This window comes from Sceloporus occidentalis, unplaced genomic scaffold (genome assembly GCF_023333645.1).
Source record: "Sceloporus occidentalis isolate IW3139 unplaced genomic scaffold, rSceOcc1.0.p SCAF_5, whole genome shotgun sequence".
In the NCBI taxonomy this organism is placed as follows: domain Eukaryota; kingdom Metazoa; phylum Chordata; class Lepidosauria; order Squamata; family Phrynosomatidae; genus Sceloporus; species Sceloporus occidentalis.
The window spans coordinates 188,203,254-188,221,662 of NW_028316985.1; the positions used below are offsets into that span (position 1 = coordinate 188,203,254).

Genomic DNA, 18,409 nt, shown 5'->3' on the forward strand with positions numbered 1-18,409 from the left:
TATGCAGAACATATTACACGAAAAGCATAGAAGGAGGAGTGAAAATAGGAGAAAGGAATGTCAACAAACTGAGATATGCAGACACCATAATACTAGCAGAAAACCTCAAAGACCTGGAGCTACTACTAAGGAAGGTCAAGGAACAACTGTGTCCAGTTCTGGGCACCGCAATCCAAAAAGGACACTGAGAAACTGGAGCCATGTGTCCAAAGGAGGGTGACTAAAATGGTGAAGGCTCTGGAAACCATGAAGCCCTATGAGGAAGGACTGAGGGATCTGGGGATGTTTAGCCTGGAGAAGAGAAGGTTAAGAGGGGATAGGATAGCCCTGTTTAAATACTTGAAGGGATGTCACATTGAGGAGGGAACAAGCTTGTTTTCTGCTGCTCCAGAGACTTGGACCCAATGGAGCAATGGATGCAAGCTCCAGGAAAAGAGATTCTAGCTCAACTTTAGGAGGAACTTCCTGAGATTAAGGGCTGTTTGACAGTGGAACAGACTCCTTCCTTGGAGTCTCCTTCCTTGAAGGTCTTTAAACAGAGGCTAGATGGCCATTTGTCAGGAGTGCTTTGACGGAGAGTTCCTGCATGGCAGAAGAAAGGGGTTGGACTGGATCAGGGCCCTTCTTGCCGTCTCTTCCAACTCTATGTTTCTATGAAAGGCAGGACTACTATTGAACATAAAGAGCAGAAAAATAATGGCCACAGAGAACCTACACAAATTTGAATTAGACAACAAAGAAATAGAAATAGCAAAATAATTCCCATCCCTGGGATCCAACATTGATAGAGAGGAGGACTGCAGCAGGATCAATGGGAAGGGCAGCTATGAAGGAGCTAGAGGAGATCCTAAAATGCAAAGAGATACAACTGAGCACAAAAGTTAGGACTGCCTTCCTCTGAGGCTGAGTGTCAGGCTCCCGCTTGCAGTCTCCCTTTCCAATAAGCGGCTGGGCTGTAAAAGTACCAACTTTATTGGAATTAGTGTACATACAAGAGAAGTGACTTCTTTGTCAGGAATGAAGATGCATAGTTACAGATGGGTTATATAGTCCCACCAGCATACCCACCCCCATAAAGCCATAAAGTGAATTAATTGGATCAGTGAGGAGTCTCCTCCCCAACGATGGAATGTCCTCCAGTCCAGGATCTCAGGCAGACTCTCAAAACAATTAAGTTCTCACAGGGTTTTATCTCTTCCTTGCACCTGTGGCCTTGAAGCACAAACATAATAACGAACCTTAACAGCCTATAAGTATAATCAAACATGGTTATATATCCCATCATCCCACAATACAACAGACATGGCAGCATTTAAAATATCACAGCAATATATATAAGCATCATGAACATATTACCATAACATCCTATAAGCAATAGCAATAACTCTTAAGGTCTAACTCCCCTCCCAACACAGGAGCAGTCTCTGCCTGGCTGCGTCACTCCCTCACATTGTCACATTCCAACCCTAATAAGGAAGCACAGAAGCTGACCATCAATCTATCCCCTTCTAGTACATTCTAACAAACCAATATATATATCAAACCCCTTATAAACTTATTCTAATAACATCTAACAAAACCCTAAACACATAACCCTCATGACAGAAACCCCAAATGAATATATGAACGCAGGGGGTCTCTGACACTGAGAGAGTGTGCCTTGCCAAGATCGCCCATTGCATTCCTATGGCTGGGCAAAGAAAGGAGATTCGAACCCTGCTCTCCAGTGACTGCCACTCAAACCTCTTCTCCGCAAGGCAGGACTGTTTTATCATTAATGCCAATTTTGTATGTTTGTTAACTGTACTGTGCTTCTTGGACTGTAAAGCCCAATCTTGGGAGAAAAGCTGGAGGAGGAGGATGTTGTTATTATTATTATTATTATTATTATTCTCTCAAAATTATTATTATTATTTATATGTATCCCGCTTTCCTCCTAAGATTTGGGCCCATCTTAGGCTTACAGTCTAAAAAGTACAGTACAATTAAAAGCTTACTATTATTATTATTATTGTTATCGTTCTGAGAGCCAGCGCAGTGCAGTGATTGGAGTGCTGGACTCTGGGGCCCAGGGTTCGAATCCCTGCTCAGCCATGGAAACCCATTGGGAGGCCTTGGCAAGAAGCCACACTCTCTCAGCCTCAGAGGAAGGCCATGGCCAGCCTCCTCTGGAGGAATCTGGTCAAGAAAGACCCACGACGGAGGAGGAGGAGGAGGAGGAGGCACAAACCCCAATCGACACAAAGACTTGCTATTATTATTATTATATAATACAGTCATATGTCATTATATATAATAACAATAACACATTATACTATCATTATTGCTCATAACAATATTGGGGAGGCAACTGAAGCAAAGGCCCAAAGGCGAAGCGCAGGCACAGCCAAGCCAAATATAAAGTATTACTGTATATAATACATTATCTGTCATCATCATTATTACTGTTATTATTATTTGCTATCATTCCCTGTCCTGTTTCCTCCTGGGAGCCCTGCAGTGCAGGCCACCTTCGCCCAGAGCCAGCCCTCCCGCCACTGGGGGCGCTCTAGGCGCCGCCTCGCCTCTCCGACCGGAAACGGCGCGGACAGTCCAGCCGCTGCCTCTCTATGGTTCCGGCTCTTTTCCGCCTTCCCTGCCGGCGAGGGGCGTGGCCTCAGGAGTCCTTGGCGCGAGGCCTTCTGGGATCGCAAGATGGCGGCTCTGAGGGGCGTCCGGGCGGCGGCTGCGGTGAGTGAGGGCAGGGCGCGGGGCCTGGCTCTCTCTGGGGCCGGAAGGGGGCGTCCGTCCTCGTCCTCTGCCCAGAGGGAGGGCTTTGAGCGGCATCCGCCGCCGGAGGAGGAGGAGGAGGAGAGCCAGGAAGGGCCTCGGCGCCAGGCTGCAGCCAATGGTGGCTGCAGGGCTTCCAGGCCTCCCACCTTTTGGGGGTCTCCCAATTGCAAACCCCCGCAAGAGCCTGGCTCCTTGGCAACAACAATCTCCTGGGAGCCTTGCCAGAGGCCTGACTGGAAGCAAGACACGCTGCTCCCAGAGCCTTCATTCCCTTCTTCCAGGGGGAGATGGAGGGACCCAGCCGCTTCAGAGAGGCAACTGTCCCCCAAAAGAGAGAGAGAATCCTAGAGTCGGAGGAGAGCCCAGAAGGGCCCCGATCCGGTCCCTGAGAAGGAAGGAGACTGCATCAACCTCCATGGAGGCAGCATCTTCTTCTGTCAAGCAGCTGGAGAGAGAGCTACCCAGCGCTGCCTGGCTTTAGGCCTTGATAGGACAATGCGGGGGGGGGGCATGGAAGGGAATAGGCCTGGGAGAGCTCTCCTCCCTGCAGCTGGCAACCAGGGAGGGTTCCTGGGCTGGCCTTCGCAGCAGCCCCTTTCAGCCCAAAGCCCTTTAGGATTCTGTGAACCCTTCGGAGGAGCTGCTGCCACAAGAAGCCATGAGGGTTTCTCATTGATGGGCCTGAACTGGGCTTCGGAAGCTGCCTGGATTAGCCATGAGAAGCCAAGCGTAACCTCCTTAGAGCTGCCTCCTGGGTGCCCTCTTCCAGGCCTCTGCTCAGCTGCTTTGGGGCCCTGGCAGAAGGAAGGGAAGCGCCAGCCATGTTTTCCTTCTGGCTGCAAACAGATCCTAAGAGCCCCCTCTCTTCCCTTGCAGGGTCTCCTCCAGCCCCGGAGTTGCGCAGCATGGAGGCACCTTGGCACTTCGGCTGCCGTTCTGCAGAAGCAAGCCCAGGTAAGGCGTCCCTGCAGCTCCCACCTTCAGAGCCAGAAGCGTGGAAGTGCTCCCCTCCCCAAAGGCCCCTTTTCTGTAGGCGTTTGTGGGGGGTTGGGGCTCCGGGCTCATGCTCTAGAAGAGTTTACTCCTGACATTTCTTGGCCAGCATCTGTGGCTGCCATCTTCAGAGAGAGGAATCAGTCCTTCTAGATTAGAACATGGCCACAGAGCCCCAAAACCCCACAAGAATCTATGGATGCCGGCCATGAAAGCCTTTGACTTCTCAGGCCCCTTTGTTTCATCTGTTCCTGATATTGCTGAAGTGGCCATAACCCACAAAGAGAACTTGATCAGAAAAGCCTCTCTCCCACCTTAACTAAATGGGGACAGTGAAGGCTCTTGGCAAGGATAACTCTCATCTCTGCAATCCTTCAAGCGCTGTCCGTGGAAAGAGATTGAAAGCAAAGTCAGTCTGTGCTCATAGTCTGAAGATGAGGAAAGGCGACATTCTTGTTGTAAGCTCTTGAGCAAAAGACAAAGCCATCTCAACTCATGTCTGATCTGTTGATGGTTCATAAATAAAGACATCTCAACTCAAATAAGGTCTTCATCAGCAAAATAAGGTCTGGAAAAGGGGGGGGGGGACCCAGCTGACTGGGCTGGCTTTGGTTGTGGAATACCTTTGGTTTCGTGACTGGCTTCTCCTTTCCAAGGCATCACAGACTCATAGAGAGAGGCAGCTGGGGACAGGGAAGGCCCCGCTCTGCTTCGGATGCTGGGCAGTTCCTGCTGCCGCTCAGAGGGCTGTATATGCTCATGTATGAGTCGAGGGCAGGTTTTGGGCCCAAGATGATAGATTTTGATATGACCAATGGATAAGTCGAGGGTAGATTTTGATACGACCTGTGGATAAGTGTTGGGACATGTAACAAAATATCTAAAGGGTGAAGCAAAGGAAAGCAATGCCAAAGGACTTACAAAATTCCAGCAGACATAGAATCATAGGGTTGGAAGAGACCACAAGAGCCCTGATCCAGTCCAAGCCCATCCTGCCATGCAGGAACTCTCAGTCAAAGCATAACTGTTTATCTCCATAATAAAGGTTGGATGGATAAGAAAACAGAAGAGAATCAGTGCTTATGCTCTTGCCGTTCACCAGGGCATTCTTCTTGTTTTTATGAGTGTTAGAGTATTTACATTGACCTGTGGATAAGTCAATCCAGGGTTTTGTGGTCAATTCTTTGACTAAAATTCCTAGACTTATAGATGAGTATATACAGTAGACTCTGATGGGTGAGATGGACAAGGGGCCTGAAGCAGCCTTTGCTGTTTGCCTGGAAGTTTGAAAGGGACTGGAAGGGACCCCTGAGGTGGCTGCACCCTCTCTTTCCAACCTATTCCCTTCATGCACTTCTCATTTCGTAATGCCCACCCACTGTTTCCCTGGCTTAACCTTTTTAGGTAGAGCACTGGGGCTGGCTTTGCTGTTGTCAAGGGTGCTAGGGGCGATGCTGTGTTCTGTTCCAGGCGGAGAGCCCAAAGACAGAAGAGGGGACATTCCCAGTTACCATGATCCCTGGGGACGGAGTGGGTCCGGAGCTCATGCATTCAGTCAAGGAAATCTTCAAGGTGAGTGCGTCTGCTTCTGGCTTCTGAGGGTGGCGCATGGTGTATCGACGGAGGAGACTAGGAGGAGAGCAGGTTCCTGGTCTTGGTGCTGAGATGAAGGAGGAAAAAGCAGGAGGTGCTGGAAAACAAAGTGAGAATGTAGAATCATAGAGTTGGAAGAGACCCCAGGAAGGACCATGCAGTCCAACCCCATTCTGACATGCAGGAACTCTCAATCAAAGCATCCCCATTGACAGATGGCCACCCAGCCTCTGTTTAAAGACCTCCAAGGAAGGAGACTCCACTGCACTCCGAGGAAGGAGTCTGTTCCTCTGTCGAACAGCCCTTACTCTCAGGAAGTTCCTCTGAATGTTCAGCTGGAATCTCTTTTCCTGCAGCTTGCATCCATTTTTCATGGTTCTAGTCTCTGGAGCAGCAGAAAACAAGCTTGCTCCCTCCTCAATATGGCATCCCTTCAAGTATTTAAACAGGGCTGTCATATCACCCCTTAACCTTCTCTTCTCCAGGCTAAACATTCCCAGCTCCCTAAGTCTTTCCTCATAGGGCTTAATGGTTTCCAGAGCTTTCACCATTTTAGTTGCCCACCTTTGAACACGCTTGTTTCTCCACATCCTTTTTAAATTGTGGTGCCCAGAACTGGACCCAGGATTATTCCAGGTGAGGCCTGACCAAAGCAGAATAGAGTGGCACTATGACTTCCCTTGATCTAGACACTGTACAGTCATCCCTCCATATTTGCGGCTTTGATATTTGCAGATTTGATTATTTATGGATGTCATTAATATGTTCTCTCTAGGACTGTCTAGGTCCTCCAGTGCAACTCTGTGGTCAACTTTAACTAAAAGTTGCACTGAAAGACCATTTGTAGCTACTCCAGAGCCATTCTGTGGTCAGTGTATGTTGGACATTGACCACAGAGTTGCACTGGAGGACCTAGAGATTCCTAGAGAGGTGTCCTCTCAGGTCAAAACAGTGTTTTTGTTATTTGCGGTTTTCCCATATTCACGGGGGTCTTGTTCCCCTAACTCTAGCAAATACGGAGGGACAACTGTACTTCTATTGATGCAGCCTAAAATTGCCTTGGGCTTGTTAGCTGCCACATCAAAGTGGAGAGCTCCTTTCACACTACACAATTGTAGCGCTATGATACCACTTCAACTGCTATGGCATGTAACTTAATCAGTTCAATATATTGTTTCTTAATGATGGGCATAATAAATTTACATGTGAGATACAATGTGCATATATTGTTCTCGTTTTTGTCCTATGCCTTGCATATAATTATTGATGCACATTTCTTGTCCTCCTTTTTCTTTTAACAGTCCTTGAAAAAAATTCCATAGAAATATTTCTTGGTTAAAATGCATGTTGCTAATTTGGAGAATAAAACCTTTCTGATCCATCCTGAGGCGCTTTTGCATGACCTGGAACTTTGTCAGATCAATATCTGTTCCTGAAAAAGATGGGGATTGGCCATTTGGCCAGAAGGACAATCCAGTGTGGGTTAGATCTGAACCCAAAGCCCAGCTGGAGATCTCTCTCTCTCACTCACTCACACACACAGACACAGAGAGAGAGAGAGCTTGGCTTTTTTCAGAGAAAACTGACCATGTGGGATTCCTCCAAGAGCCAAGTGGGTCTCATTATGCTCAGTCCTCCTCCTTATGGGTTTGTCCCCAGCCAGGCTTTGCTCCCCACACTGGGCCCCCTTGCAAACAGAGGAGAGGGGATTGCCTTCTGGCTCAGCTGGCCAAGCCGGATCCCATGCCATTAACTGGGTTCTCTGCAGGTTGCCGGAGTCCCTGTGCAGTTCGATGAACACCACCTGAGCGAGGTGCAGAATATGGCTTCGGAAGAGATCCTGGACAATGTCCTTGACTCCATGAAGAAGAGCAAAGTGGCCATCATAGGTATTGCTGGGGGCAGCAGGGCTGAGGGAAGCATTTTGGGTAACAGGGGAGCTCCCTCACCTTGGTTCCCTGCCCACCCTAGAACCCTGAGACACATTTCTGGGGAAGGAGCTCAGATTTTGCTGGTCAGAGGCTTCTCTGGCAGGCAGGTTTCTATGATCTGGTTCTCTTTTGACCCCTCCTCATAAGACATGGAACCATTCTGTCACACATCTCATGGGGGGCCCTCTCATGTCCTTGCAGGAAAGATCCACACTCCCATGGAGTACAAAGGGGAATTGGCCTCCTACGACATGAGGCTCAGGTAGGTTTCATTTTTAAATTGTAAGGGCAGTTTGGCGTCAAGTGCAGCCAACTCCATGTTAAAGAGACCAGGTTGGCTTAGCCTCCAAGGGGCTGCCCAGGCACCTCTGCTGGGTGCTGCAGTCTTCTAGATGCTTCTTCTTAATTGTATGTTGTGTTTCTAAAATGTATGATTATAAAGAAAAGAATCAGAATTGGAAAAGAGGGAAACAAAGAAGAAGAAAAATTAATAAGGGAGAGGAAGAAATACTTAGTATATGAACAAGGGCCAGGCATATATGTCAATGCGTGCTCACCATATTTCTAAACATACATTTTCTTGAGGTTGGTGTCCATAAAACAATCATTAAACCAGTAAGATCTCAGCATTGAATGATAGATGCTGAATGTTTCTCTCTTTGTCTATGGAGAGTATGTCTTTTTACAACAAAGTTAAAGCCTATGTCACCAGAATGTGATTTTTAAAGAACATGTGGGCCTATTAATGGCAAAGATTTATTCTTTATACAAAATGAGTATGTGGTAGTAGATCTAACCTTAATGGAGTAGCCACCAAAATACTTCCATTATATTCCACGAGGAAGCATTATCTGCCTTACATCACTGATAGTTGGCAGTGCCTCTTTCTAAAGAGGCACAGTGATGCCAATACATCGAAAACATCATTTTCCCCTGGACTCAAAATAATACTAGACACAGGCGAAGGAAACACTTAAATTGGGAGGGTTTTTTGAGGTTGGGGAGAGGTGTGTGCTTGAAGCAGACTGAGCAGACACTGCCACCATGGAGGGCTGGGTGTTGAAGCCACAGTCAGTAGCCTCAGCAGGGGCACAGTTTGTGGGTGAAGGAAGGTCTTCTGGGAAGACCATAAGTTTAACTTCAACTCATCCTTGCAGGCGCAAGCTGGACCTCTTTGCCAATGTAGTCCATGTGAACAGCCTACCTGGCTACAAAACGCGGCACAACAACCTGGACCTGGTGATAATCCGGGAGCAGACTGAGGGGGAGTACAGCTCTCTGGAGCATGAGGTGGGCACTGGGCTGACTTTTTTGCTGTGCCACCTGTCCTTGTTTGGTTGGGATTAGGGGGGACTGTCCCACACTTTGGGAATGGCCTTGCCTTAGGGTTCGGTAGTCAGGATGTCGGGTTGGGGGCATGAACCATTGCATGCGTCAGAAGGACATTGCTAAGAAACATTTTGAGGCTTGGGGAGAGGAGGGAGGTTGTGAGTCTACACCAGAGTGTGGGCCACAGGCTGCACTAGATCTGCTACTGAAGCTTCCCACTGGTCCCACAAAGTTTCCTGGACTCCATATAGACATACACAGTTTTGGGGGAGATCTGGGGGCACTGTCTCCTACTTGGGGGTGGAGGGGACCAGGTCTGTTTCACTCCCATTAAATCTTTACCTAAAGCAACTCCAAGAACGGCTTATGTATGCTCAATTATTAGCCAGACAGTCCCGTTCTTGCAGGCTTAGAATCTAAAAAGGGAATGACATAAAAGGAAGAAAGGTTGTGGAGGGAAGAGGAAAGTAAGAAAACTCTCCAGCATGGGTTCTAAGACAGCAAGTTCAGAGACAGGAGGAGCCAAGCAGCACTGGTCCATCAGTGGTGTTTGTGGGGCTTGGCGTCTCCTTCCCGTCAGTTGCCGTTTTGATGTGTGCTGAGCAGCGCAGTGGGCCTAGAGAGTCAGATGTTGTGGGGGACAGAATCCAGCTTGCTGCGGGGGTCCTGTTTATGTGGCTTCCTCTTCTTCCCCTGACCAGAGTGCAAAGGGGGTCATTGAGTGTATGAAGATCATCACTCGGGCCAAATCTCAGCGTATCGCCAAGTTTGCCTTTGATTTTGCCACCAAGAAGGGGCGCTCCAGGGTCACGGCTGTGCACAAAGCCAATATCATGTGAGTGGGGGAACTGGGGAGTGGATGGCGGGGGGACAGGGAAAGGCAGCACCCCAGTTCATTTGGCTGGCCCCTGTACAGAGCCTTGCCAGTCTCTTCTCTCACTGACTGCTAGGGGTTTTTTGGAACTCTGGTTGGTTTGAATGCGAGTCACCTTCCTTGGTTCTCTGGTTGCTGGGATTCTGAGCCTGAAGCCTTAGCTTGTAATGCCTGCCTCATGAAGAAGACTGAGAGGCCCAGCAGTATTTAGTGGGGAAAACAGGAATATGTTCACTTTGAAGTTAAAGTGCCTGCTACTGGAGCACAGGGAGAGGAGCCCAGGCAGTGGGGGTCTGTGCATGGCAGCAGAAGGGCCCTCCCCATAAATGTCTCTCTGTTATCCCCCTCCCCATAGTATATAACTCCAATGCCAGTGTCTGATACTCACCTGAGCGAAATAGTTCCACATTAATGCATATCTCATTTGGCTTCCTTGATGTGCAGAATTTAGACAGCTGTTTCCTAGGTGGGTTACAGACCGCTGAAAAGCGGCGGTCTGCTGCCGCCGCTGGTTGCAGCGTCGGGGAACCGCAGCAGTCAAACGGCACGGTTCCCAGACGCTGCACAGAAGGAGCACGAAAATCACGCTCCTTCCTGTGACCCAGAAGAGACGCCGCAAGTGCTGAAGCGCGCACTCGCAGCATCATTTCTGGGGCGCGACATACGGACACAGCGCGTCCGCTACGTCAACATGGCGGCGGCCGTGTGGAATGGCCACCGCCATTTCGTACGGACTCAGTCCGTGCTAGGGATAGGGGCATCTGGAAGAGACTCCCCTTTCTACCCCTAGCACGGACTGAGACCGTGCTAGGGTGCCCGTCTGTAATGGGCCCTATTCCCTCTTTTGTAAGGTGGGAAAGAAGAAATTGTGTATCTTCAGCCAGTGCATGTTGGGGCAGGAGAAGGGCAGCAAGGACTGAAGGCCTTGTTGGCAGGTCCACCTGAGGCTGTTTTAGTTTAATAGGAGGCAGCATTTACATTGCATATCCTGAGATGAATTGGGTATCTTTGGCTGCATTTGCACTGCAAAAATAATGTAGTTTGATACCACTCCACACCATGGAATCCTTGGATTTGTAGGGTTTTTTGTGGCACCAGAGCTCTCTGACGGGGAAGGCTAAATATCTCCCAGAACTACAAATCCTGAATTTCATAGCATGGAAGATGCAATGGAGATGCAATGAATCCTACCCTCACCCAGGTGAGGCAGCCAAAAGGTGGTTCAAGTCAAAGCAGAGCCAGAATGGTGGAGTTTCCTTCTTTGGAGGTCTTTAACCAGAGGCTGGATGGCCATCTGTCAATGGGAATGCTTGATTATGATTTCCTGCATGGCAGATTGGGGTTGGAGTGGATGACCCTTCTTGGGGTCTCTTCCAACTCTAGGATTCTTTGAGAGGCAACTGAGCTGCTCAATGGGGCCGTGACTGAGGGTGTGTATTCTCTCTCTTTTAGGAAGCTGGGTGACGGGCTGTTCCTGCGCTGCTGTGAGGAGGTCTCAGAGTTGTACCCCAAGATCAAATTCGATACCATGATAATTGACAATTGCTGCATGCAGGTCTGTGACCTGAGCTGTGGCTCTGAGGTCTGCTTTCCTTCCCCAAACCTCCAGAGATAGGTTCCTTAAGCAAAGCAGATAAGGAGCTTGGCAGGGCAGTCACTGGGTCAGACACAGCGTATGGCATTGCCCTGGATAACAAGATTACTTGGAATAAATCTTCCTTGACTCTGCCTCTTCCTTCAGGGCAAAGTGAAGTGAAGGTTTATAAAGGCTGATTTCAGATTGTCAGTCAGCACAAAGGTGTCTATTCTGTTTTTTGCAGATGCAGAGCAAAAGACGGGAGATCAGTAAACAGGGCAGCCTTTCCCTCCACTCCCAGCTTCTTTGGGCATTAGGATTGGCATCTCACCTGCATTGAGCCATATCATGACAGAACTCGAAGGGAGCCCCTGTGTGGCCCCATATCCCCACCAGCGTCAAAGGCTGGGTGCTTCTCAGGATAGGTTTCTGTAGTAGATGAGCAAGAGGGTTGAGCTGGGCTTAGGTGTTGTCTCAGGGGATAAGGGCTCCACTGAGGCGTCTGGTTGGCAGCAGTGTGCAGGATGCCAGGCCAAAGGGCTCCATTTGGGGCTGAAGCTGATGCTTCTCCTTTTATCTGTGCCACCTGCATCCACCCATTAAAGTCATTTCCAATGTATGGCAGCCCTAACCTGGACCTCTCATGGAGCTTTCTTGGCAAGATTTGTTCAGAGGAGGTTTGCCATCAGCTTCCCCCAAGGCTGAGAGAGCGTGATTTGCCCAAGGTCTTCCAGTGGGTTTATATGGCCAAGGTGGGAATCGAACCCTGGTTTCCATAGGCACAGTCCATCGCTCAAACCACTGTGACACACTAGCTGTCACTAAAACAGAAGAGTTAAATTAAAATGGAACTACAGTGGGTCCTTGTTATCATCTGGGGTTTGGTTCCAGGACCCCCGTAGATACCAAAATCCGTGGATGCTCAAGGGTTATTAAATACAATAGATAGTAATGATGACCCTTACATAAAATGACAAATCACGGTTTATTGTTATATATTTTGATGCTTATTGTATATATTTTGTTTATTCTTTATTATTTTTCAAGCCGTGGATGCTTGAACCCGTGGATAAAAAAATCCATGTCTGTAGAGGGCTGACTGTACTAATAGAGTTTTTTTTAAATTAATAGCATGCCTATTAAAAAGCAACAAATACAGATGATGTGGCACATTGTCCTCAGTTAAATTGCCAAACGTTTTGTTTTGAGCTGGCCTGCCGCTTGTTTTAGCGTTGCTGGAGGAGGCGCTCTGGATCCTCAGGATGGGTCCCTGGGAGCAGGTTGGGGGGGTGGATTTTAGCCAGAGGGGGCTCAGCCTGGCCTGGTTTCAATACTTCTTTTTGCCTTCCAGCTGGTGCAGAATCCCTACCAGTTTGACGTCTTGGTCATGCCCAACCTGTACGGTAACATCATTGACAACCTGGCGGCCGGCCTGGTCGGCGGGGCTGGTGTGGTGCCAGGGGAGAGCTACAGTGCCGAGTACGCCGTCTTTGAGATGGTGAGAGGCCAGTCTAGGCTGGGTCTTTCCTCTGGCATAGCCATCTTGTCTTCCTTCTCTTTTGTGAAGGTTTCAGGGAGAGGTGCCTGAAGACCCTTCTCTCTGCCTCCCCATTTCTAGGGTGCCCGCCACCCATTTGCCCAAGCCGTGGGGAGGAACATCGCCAACCCCACCGCCATGCTACTCTCCTCTGCTAACATGCTGCGACATCTCAAGTAGGTTCCACGTGCCCGACAGCCTTGGTTGTTACCATGATGAATGGCATTAAAATTGCAGGGTAGGAAGGCATATTGGGTGCTGGGGGAGCCCTGGAACTGCTTCCTAGGAGGCCTTGGCCAAGCACACTGCCTGGCAGGGTTGTTGTGAGGGTGAAGCACCAGCCCTGTTCAGCCTCACCTTATAAGACTCCTTCTCTGCTCTTCTCCCACCCAGCCTGGAATATCACTCATCCATGATCGCCGACGCAGTGAGGAAGGTGATCAAAGTTGGCAAGGTGAGCCTTTTGAACTGCCTCTCCTTCCTCTTGCTCCGCACCAGCTTCTGCTCCATTCCTCCTCTTGTTGCCTCCCCTTCTTCATCCTCCCCTGGCAAGATCACCCAATTGGGGGGAGGAGGTTGGGGCAGAGGGAGAGCTCCATGCCAATGAAGATGGACCCCCCTGCACCCAGCAGAGGGTCCGCTGTGGCCAGCTTTCTTCTGCTGGGGGATGCAACCAGGCTGCCCCTCTCTCCAGTCTCTATGGCTACTTTTGCAGATGGTAGTTGTGAGTTTCCTGCATCTCTGTCTCTGTGGGTGCAGCTGCTTGCCTAGGGCTCTCACTGGCCTGTTGCCCTCCTCTCCCTCTCTGCCATTTTGTTCCTCTGGCCCTTCTGCTCAGAGGCCCCTTTTCTCCTCTGTTGGATTATAGGTGCGGACACAGGACATGGGCGGTTACTCTACCACCTCTGACTTCGTCAAGTCCGTGATTGACCACCTGTACCCCCACTATGGCATCTAGGCTTCAGGCTGCCCCCACAGTTTTCCAGCATGCACTTTCCACAGGATCCTCCCCCACCCTCCATCTCCATGCCCTGCTCCCCCATTTCATGCCTTTCTGGTGGAGATCATGGCTTCAGCAGCCTCTTGGTCCCTGGTCTCCTCCTCCCTGAAGGGGAATGTGAGGCTCACCCAGGGAAGCCTGCAGGGGAGGCAATGGACTAAGCCTGGCTGCATTGGGCCTGGCAAGGCTCCGGTGTCTTGGCAAAGCTGAGCTCTGGACTGCCTGTGGGAGGCTCTCTTCTGCTATGGGGGGGGGGTCTTCCTTTTTGGAAATGCCAGGGGCTTCCTGGGACGGGGGAGACAGCCTTTGGCCTGGAGATTTTAGCGAATCATGGCAGGTCAAGAAGTGTTTTTGTAGCAGTCGTGATCCTGTTCAGCAGCTCCTGTGTCATGATAGGCAGAAGCAGTCTGGTGTAAAGGCACATCAGGATGCATTTGGGAGGGTCTGCCTGAGGCACATTGACCAGCGGAGAGCAGATGACTCAATTGTGTAATTTCGCTTGCTCTGTGAACAAAGGTAGACTTCAGGAATCCAAGAGCTTACTAGGTTGTATCTAATAAGGGAGGGAGAGGTCCGCTCTGTGGGCAAGAAATGCAAGCCTCTACAGTCACACTCCATGTGAATAGTGAATAAACTTGTAAGGATTTTCCACACCAACATGCTCCTTTCTGGTGCTGCGTCTCCCTGGTTCTGCTGCTCTTTCTATTCTGGAGCACAAAGAAGAGACATGGCTGCCGCCGCCATTTGCTCCGTAAGGGAGCCGTCGCAGCCACACCGCGCGGCTCCCTTACGGAGCAAAAAAGAAGCTCCAAAATGGAGCTTCTTTCTGCGGCGCCTCCGTGACGTCGCGAGGTGCCAGGGGCGCATTCGCGACGTCACAGGCGCCGCGACACGTTTGGACGCACAGCATCCGATGCGTAAAGATGGCGCCGGCCGTGTGGAACGGCCGGCACCATATTGTACGGACAGAGTCCGTATTAGACCCAGGGGCGTCTAGAAGAGACGCCCCTTTTTTACAATGAGACGTCCTGCGGACGTCCCAAGTGCCGGTTTGTAACCGGCCTTGGTCCTCCATGCAAAGGGAAGTCACATCCCGTGATGCTTTTTTCCTACCAAATTGACTTTTGCTTGAACAGGTTCAACAGTAGTTTAAGGCCCCAACGAGGAGCCTCTCAGCCTTTACACTTGTGGGCGGCTGGCTGTTGCTGCATGTGGGCCCCATAACGTTTCCTCCTCTGGCACCCAGCAGTCCAGCCTGACCTGGCTCTGTACCAGTGTGCCAGGCTCAGTACAAAGCTCAGGAGCATCCACACAAACACACCCGCCCCATGCTTCCTGTTACAGCTGGGCCACCAGAAGCATCCACTATCAACCGGTACTGCTGGGCAGAGCCTCCCCTTCAACACCTGCATCAATTGGGGGCCTGCAAAAGTGGGCCCAGGTGGGGTGGCCTCTTACAGCTCAGGGACGTTCCTCTGCTGGCTTGGCCTGCATTCCCCCCCCCCCCCCCAGCTGTCTGGCTTTGATGGTGGGAGTCTAGCTGCAGGGTCCAGCCTGTCTTCACGGAGGCCGGAGGGTCACTTCAGCATTAAGGGAGAGAAGGACCTTCATGCCACTGTTCTGCTTCTGATCCTTCTACAGCAGGGCCTGGGGTTGGACTGCAGCTCCCACCAGTGGTAAGGAATGATAGGGACCACAATCCCAATGCCATTAGGAGGCTCATTCATAAGCTCCTCCATGCTCTGCTTGGGTGGCAGGAGACCTTCCTGCATTCAATAGGGCTTAAAGTTCATTCACAGCCATGTCCTCCAACATCTGACTGCAGAAAGGATTGTTTGTGAGTCTGTGTGTTGTCATGCTCTGGGATCTAGGAGGTTTCCTGGGGTGTGTGGTCTTCACCCCTATTCTGTGTCCCCCCCCCCTTAGCTCACTCTCTATCCCCTTCACAGTTGTGAGCAGTCCCTTGCTGACCTCTGTCTGGTTCCTGAGTGACCCCATTGCTTTCAGCATCCCTGCGTCCCAGCTGCTCTTCAGGCCCATTTCACACACCATTGTCTTCCTGCCTGTGATGTTTCACCACCACCATCTCCTCCCAGACAGGCCAAGAGCAAACCACCCATCTGTCCACCTTGTCTTCTCTTGCTTGCTCCCCTTGGGCCATTGAGTGTGACCACCCTGGGGGTCAGTCTTAGCTGGACCCCGCATGGATCCCGCCCCCCTGTGCTCACGCTGCAGCCATTCATGGGCTCCCAGAGAAGGCAATGATGGCATGCACTTCAGCATGGCACTATCAAACCTGTCATTAGGAAACAGGAGAGAGGCAAGGGTTGGAGGTTAAAAGTGGAAAGGGATGGTTTTTGCCTGCAGCAGAGTTGCCTGCGGTACGCCTCAAGTGTCATGGAGTGGGGTGAAGGGGGTATAAAGTCAGTTGCTAGAAGTCATTTTTCAGGGGGTCCATAAAACCAAGTCAGAAGAGATGGCTGCCCTCCAGGACTTGACCAGTGATTAAAAATAGAAAGCATATTGGCTTCAATGGCATCCACCTGAAGACTTCTTTAAAAAAAGTCCTATTTGGGAGTGATGGTCTGTTTATAAACTTAAGGCCTGTTACAGACTGCCAAAATAAAGCTGCTTTGGGTCTCTTTGGAGGTATGCTATTTAAATGATGCATGGGTCCTAAGAATCCAGAAGCTGCACCAAAGCTGCCCTCCAGGACTTAGGAATGGAGTGTGGCTTTGGCGTGACCTCCGGACTCTTAGGACCCATGCATCATTTAAATAGCATACCTCCAAAGAGACCCGAAGCAGCTTTATTTTGGCAGTCTGTAACGGATTATCCCAGAGAAAGTAGCTGAGTGAATACTGACCATTGCTAGGTTAGGCTACCAATCTATGCTCTTAATGTTGCTGCGTTACATTATGCTAGCCCTTTCCCCTTTTAACTTAATGGGTAGCTCCCAATGAGCACAGGAAGAAGGAGGGTGTGTTTACACTGCAGAAATAAAGCAGTTTGACGCCACTAACTGTCATGGCTCAGTGCTATGGGATTCTGGGATTTGTGATTTAGCTTTCCCTGTCAAGAGCGCTCTCTTGCTCCACCAAACTACAAATCCTATGGCATTGAGTAGGGTCAAGCAGTTTTATTTGTGCAGTATGGCAACAGCAATAAGTTCTCATTAGGCATGTATTGGGTTGCCCTGTGAGCTGATGCAAACTTTCATTAGGGTCAATGACATTTAGTTCTAAAGAGAGAGAAGAACAAGCTTTGTCAAAGAATTATTGCCCATGGCTTTGGGGCTTATTTAAGGGTGTCAGCAAGTATGATGTGGCCCACAGGTAGGCATTAGGTACAAGGGACAAAAATCCCTTGACCTAAATCTGCTCCCTGGCAACTGATGGGGGGCAAGGAGCCAGAAAGGGGGAAAGGGCCAGTTCTTGTGGCCCAAGGAGGAGAAAGGGGAGGCCGCTCCAGGGAGCCACACTGGGGCTGCTTTGTGTGTTGTGTGTTTGTGACTGACTTGGAGTCAAGAGGTGAAGTTTGCTGAGGACATCCGCTTAGGATGGCGAAAAGAGCAGACCGCGAAGACCCTGAAAAGGACCCCCCTGGCTCTCCATTAGGTGAGTGGGCACGAAATGGCAAGTGTGGTTTGCTATATGTAAGCATCAGATGATGTATTTTGTGTCAGAATGGTTAATTTCACATGCAGAGGAGATCAGGCAACAAAGATAGTCCAGCATGGAGTAGCAGCAAAATAGGAAAACCATATGCTTTGAGGCAATTTGGGGTGTTGCATAGGTTTGTGGTCTTTAAAGCAGTCTTCCACAGTTCAGGGATTTTGTTTCCACAAGTGATGAAGTCCACAGCCTTCAGAGGCTTTTCTGCATGCATGAAGGGAAAGACTATTAAAGGGAGTCAATGGGCTCCTTGCTTCCGCCAAATACTAGTGGCTGGTGGCAGAGGAGGGGATTGTGGCCCCCAGCCCCCTTTTAGGGTTCAGTGGGAAAGGGGTGCTGAACTGTCTTCGTCCAGCTACAACAAAATGGTTCCTCTACCGCATTCAAGTGGGAGCCTCTGTCCCTCCTCTCCCTCCTGCCCCCATCTGTCTCTCATGCATGGCTTTAGTTTTGTCACAAAAATCATTCTTCATCGCTCTTCTTTCCATTACATCATAACACTAAGTTCTTTGTGGTGGGAGCCCCCATGCGCAACTATGTCCAAACTTCATAAGGAACCAAGAACACAATTGGCATGCAATTTAATCAATTGCCAGGGGAGAGAGAAAGAAGAGGCCAGTACTGGCCTGAGGCAGCTCCTGAGACCCTAAAGAAGCCCACCAGCTGCAGGGCCAGTACCCCCCCCCCCCGGTCCTTTGTTTACACACACTTTGCCATTTATCATGCTCCCTCTTGAATTCTGCAGAAGTGGTGCAGTGACCCTTCCCTTCTCTCCTTTGCAGGTGCGGACACCAGACATGGGCGGTTATGCCACCTCCCATGACTTCACCCGGGCCGTGATCACAGCCATGACCTCAGAGTAAGAGGAGCCCAGGAATGCTCCCCCAGGCTTTCTGCTTTTGCGTCCTTATTTATTGTGAGCCCAGTCCACTTAGCTGTCGTATCGCACAAATAAAAAGGCTTTAGCTGCTCTCTTTGTCTAAAGGTTTGCACAAGGAGGCCGTGGAGTTTGTGGCTGGGTTTGAAAGAGCCTGACCCTGCCTGGGTCGGTCAAACTATTCCATCTCACCCAAGTGGGTTGGCACAGGAGGCTAAGAGTATTTTATCCTTGGCAGAGGCTGCCCTATGAT

The 18,409-nt window shown here is 50.0% G+C and overlaps 2 protein-coding genes across 3 annotated transcripts in view; one reads left to right on the plus strand and one right to left on the minus strand.

Annotated features, from left to right (window-relative positions):
- Positions 1-2,480, minus strand: part of LOC149313330 (uncharacterized) — a 28,312-nt gene extending 25,832 nt beyond the window's left edge. Inside the window, exon 1 of the mRNA XM_089527163.1 lies at positions 2,446-2,480. The gene's annotated coding sequence lies outside the window, so the exon portion shown is untranslated. The remainder of the gene's footprint in view (positions 1-2,445) is intronic.
- Positions 2,481-2,648: 168 nt separating this feature from the next.
- IDH3B (isocitrate dehydrogenase (NAD(+)) 3 non-catalytic subunit beta) lies at positions 2,649-18,249 on the plus strand. 2 transcript variants are annotated; one of them, XM_089526468.1, is made up of 12 exons: positions 2,649-2,730; positions 3,649-3,726; positions 5,236-5,337; positions 7,127-7,247; positions 7,491-7,551; positions 8,447-8,579; positions 9,320-9,453; positions 10,945-11,047; positions 12,420-12,566; positions 12,687-12,781; positions 12,999-13,059; positions 18,062-18,249. In XM_089526468.1, the coding sequence occupies exons 1-12, from the start codon at positions 2,695-2,697 to the stop codon at positions 18,140-18,142; spliced, it is 1,152 nt and encodes a 383-aa protein (XP_089382594.1). In that variant the 5' UTR covers positions 2,649-2,694; the 3' UTR covers positions 18,143-18,249. The 2 variants fall into 2 exon arrangements, with proteins under 2 accessions (XP_089382594.1, XP_089382593.1); XM_089526467.1 differs by lacking the exon at positions 18,062-18,249 and adding an exon at positions 13,474-14,262.
- Positions 18,250-18,409: the final 160 nt, after the last annotated feature.

What these genes read in the sequence shown, in the direction of transcription:
- IDH3B (XM_089526467.1), top strand. Translation starts at nt 2,695, where the DNA reads ATGGCGGCTCTGAGGGGCGTCCGGGCGGCGGCTGCG. An exon ending in TTGACAATTGCTGCATGCAG is followed by an intron (nt 11,048 to 12,419) that starts GTCTGTGACCTG and finishes TTTGCCTTCCAG; the next exon opens with CTGGTGCAGAATCCCTACCA. An exon ending in AGGTGATCAAAGTTGGCAAG is followed by an intron (nt 13,060 to 13,473) that starts GTGAGCCTTTTG and finishes GTTGGATTATAG; the next exon opens with GTGCGGACACAGGACATGGG.